The 3,883-nt window shown below is 45.3% G+C and overlaps 1 protein-coding gene across 1 annotated transcript in view; it reads left to right on the forward strand.

The window, feature by feature from the left end:
- Positions 1-3,883, forward strand: part of LOC105553080 (signal transducer and activator of transcription 5B-like) — a 97,549-nt gene that overhangs the window by 76,413 nt on the left and 17,253 nt on the right. Inside the window, exons 7-10 of the mRNA XM_011999027.1 lie at positions 4-143; positions 825-912; positions 1,007-1,129; positions 2,514-2,606. Of these exons, the coding sequence (XP_011854417.1) occupies positions 4-143; positions 825-912; positions 1,007-1,129; positions 2,514-2,606 (444 nt within the window). The remainder of the gene's footprint in view (positions 1-3; positions 144-824; positions 913-1,006; positions 1,130-2,513; positions 2,607-3,883) is intronic.

Below are 3,883 nucleotides of genomic sequence, written 5' to 3' on the forward strand. Positions count from 1 at the left end.
AAGACCCAGACCAAGTTTGCAGCCACCGTGCGCCTGCTGGTGGGCGGGAAGCTGAACGTGCACATGAACCCGCCCCAGGTGAAGGCCACCATCATCAGTGAGCAGCAGGCCAAGTCTCTGCTCAAGAACGAGAACACGCGCAAGTAATTGTGCAGCTTCTTCTCATTCCCTGCTACTTGTCTCGTGTCCTGGCAACAGGAAAAAAAAGAATTCTGCCTCCTGTGTCAGATCCCTGTTTGCCCTTCTGGCCTCTTCTGGGCATCAGCAAAGGAATATAAGGAAGTTCTTGGGTCTGGCGCAGTGGCTCACGCCTGTAATCCCAGCACTTTAGGAGGCTGAGGCAGACAGATCACCTGAGGTCAGGAGTTCAAGACCAGCCTGACCAACATGGTGAAACCCCATCTCTACTAAAAATACAAAAAATTAGTCGGGCATGGTGGTGGGTGCCTGTAGTCCCAGCTACTCGAGAGACTGAGGCAGGAGAATCCCTTGAACCTGGGAGGCAGAGATTGCAGTGAGCCGAGATCACACCATTGTACTCCAGCCTGGGAAACAAGAGCAAAACTCTGTCTCAAAAAAAAAAAAAAAAGAAAAGAAAAGTTCTCCTAGGAACTGTTTTCTGTGAAGATAGTTTGATCTTGTTTCATTTTGTAGAGATACGTCCGAGAACCTTACATGTATATGTTATGTAGCTAACATTTCCTCTAAATGACGTACATTTTTAGCAAACTTCTCTATTTCCTGCTACCCCAAATTATATTATTGACTCCGCATGTCCTGAGACCCTGGCATGGGTTTGGAGCTGGTCTCTCTCTGATTTGCAGTGATTACAGTGGCGAGATCTTGAACAACTGCTGTGTCATGGAGTACCACCAAGCCACAGGCACTCTTAGTGCCCACTTCAGGAATATGGTGAGGGTGGAAGAAGAGGAAGAATGAATTTTTCCCTGTTCTTTGAGGAGAACAACTTTCATCTGATGTTTCATCTTGTATTTCTCCTTTGCAGTCCCTGAAACGAATTAAGAGATCAGACCGTCGTGGGGCAGAGTCAGTGACAGAAGAAAAATTTACAATCCTGTTTGAATCCCAGTTCAGTGTTGGTGGAAATGAGCTGGTTTTTCAAGTCAAGGTAAAGCCTTCCCCAAGCTCTGCATGTGCATGTGTGCGCGCGTGTGTATGTGGTGTACTTTATGTTACAAAATAATTTTTTTTTATCACATAGCATCTTCTTTTTGACTATTGGTAAACTGAAAACAGACCGACCTCACCCTGAGAACTGTATCACTTAGATTCTCTTAAGATATGAACAAAGCCTGAGCACAGTGGCTCATGCCTGTAATCCCAGCACTTTGGAAGGCTGAGGCAGGCAGGTCACTTGAGGTCAGGAGTTCAAGACCAGCCTGGCTAACACAGTGAAACTCCATCTCTACTAAACAGTACAAAAATTAGCCAGGCTTGGTGGCACATGCCTGTAATCCCAGCTACTCAGGAGAATCACTTGAACCTGGGAGGCTGAGGTTGCAATGAACCGAGATTGTGCCACTGCACTCCAGCCTGGGCAAAAGAGTGAGACCCTGTCTTTAAAAAAAAAAAAAAAAAAAAAGACACGAACAAACAAGGCCCAGTGCAGTGGCTCACATCTGCAATCCTAACACTTTGGGAGGCCAAGGCAGGAGTTTTGCTTGAGTTCAGGAATTCCAGACCAGCCTGGGCAACATAGTGAGACCCCATCTCGACAAAAATAAATAAATAAATAAATAAATAAATAAAATAAAAAATAGGCCAGGCATGGTGGCTCAAACCTGTAATCCCAGCACTTTGGGAGGCTGAGGCGGGTGGATCACGAGGTCAGGGGTTTGAGACCAGCCTGGCCAACATGGTGAAACCCCGTCTCTACAAAAAATACAAAAATAGCTGGGTGTGGTGGTATGTTCCTGTAATCCTAGCTACTGTGGGGGCTGAGGCAGGAGAATCACTTGAACCTGGGAAGCAGAGGTTGCAGTGAGCCTAGATTGCGCCATTGCACTCCAACCTGGGTGACAGAGCAAGACTCCGTCTCAAAAAAATAAAAATAAAAATAAAAAATAAAACATGAACAAACAATAATGAACTGAACTAGCTGGAGAGAGAGACTACAAAATGGATTATGAGAAGCATTACTCGGGATGAATTTGAGTAAAAATTGTGGTAAGTTTTAAATTTGTTGTTTGTATTTTTTCCCAGAAATGTCTCCAATAGTCTCTTTTCTCTCTCCTGTTCTCCATGTAACTTTGAGAAACTTTATCCTTCAGAAATATCTAAGCAACATTGCTTGTAAAATATTTAAAATTTCTAAGATTGTGCCAGTGTGAAAAGTCATATTATTCCTGGGGCCATTTAGATTCTGTGTGTGAGAGGAACATTAACTGAAACTTGGAAAATAAAAGCGTTGTGATAATAAGGAAAAAAAAAAAGCAGGGAAGGAGAAGAACTTGAGGCTCGTGGGCGCTCAGCCTTCTCTTGTGTCTTTTTAGACCCTGTCCCTGCCAGTGGTGGTGATCGTTCATGGCAGCCAGGACAACAATGCAACGGCCACCGTTCTCTGGGACAATGCTTTTGCAGAGCCTGTGAGTGGATTCCTCGGGCATGTGGGTCCCCAAATCAATGCCAGTGTCATGAGTCTCATTCACGTATTATCCCTTTAAAAAGCATAGGAAAAGGCCGGGCACAGTGACTCACACCTGTAATCCCAGCACTTTGGGAGGCCGAGGCGGGTGATCACCTGAGATCAGGAGTTCGAGACCAGCCTGGCCGACATGGCAAAACCCTATTTCTATTAAAAAATACCAAAAAATTAGCTGGGCGTCATGGCACACACCTGTAATCCCAGCTACTTGGGAGGCTGAGGCACAAGAATCACTTGAACCCGAGCAGCAGAGATTTCAGTGAACCAAGATCACACCACTGTACTCCAGCCTGGGTGACAGAGCAAGACTCCATCTCAATTAAACAACCAAAAAAAAAAAAAAAAGGATAGGAAAAAAGACACTGTTTTCTTTAGTGGGAGGCAGAATAGAAAGAATGTGGAAAGTGGAAAGAACATGGGCTTGACGTCGGGCCAGGGTTTGAACTGAGACTCCACCATTTCCTCACTCCATGAACACACGGGCAGTTCACTTGACCTCTCTGAGCCTGAGCTTCCAGCAGGTGTCTGCAGCACAGGGATACTCTGGCTCCACAGCATTGTTAGGAAGATTAAATTAGATAACATAGAAAATGCTTGCCACGCAGTCAGTACCCAGTTAATATTATTTTGAATCCTTGGGTGAAACTATGAATGGGATTTGGGACTCCCAGGTTCAGTCCAGAGGTTAGATCTCTCGAGAGGCTTACTTTAGCATAGAAGTTGCTTCATATCCTCTTCCTTTCAATAAATGAAGATGCTATTAAATGTCTTTTCCAAATTTTAGTTTCTGTGATTCATTCCAGGTCTCATGAAGAATGAGATGCTTTGTATCAAGGAAGATATAATTTGGTGGATTTATGCCCCCAAATGTTATCTGAATCCCGCTAGCCTGCTGCTCGATGAGCATTTTAAAGATCTCATAGGCTGGGTGCAGTGGCTCACGCCTGTAATCCTAGCACTCCAGGAGGCCAAGGCGGGCAGATCCCTTGAGCTCCAGACTAGCCTAGGCAACATGGCAAAATCCGGTCTCTACAAAAAATACCAAAAAATTACCCGGGCATGGTACACCAGCCTGTCGTCCCAGCTACTTGGGGGCTGAGGCCAGGAGGATCTTGAGCCCAGGAGGTCTAGGCTGCAGTGAGCCAAGATTGCGCCACTGTACTCCAGCCTGGGTGACAAAGCAACACCCTGTCTCAAAGACAAAAAATTTTTTAGTAG

Source organism: Mandrillus leucophaeus, unplaced genomic scaffold, assembly GCF_000951045.1.
Source record: "Mandrillus leucophaeus isolate KB7577 unplaced genomic scaffold, Mleu.le_1.0 Scaffold58, whole genome shotgun sequence".
NCBI classification, from domain to species: domain Eukaryota; kingdom Metazoa; phylum Chordata; class Mammalia; order Primates; family Cercopithecidae; genus Mandrillus; species Mandrillus leucophaeus.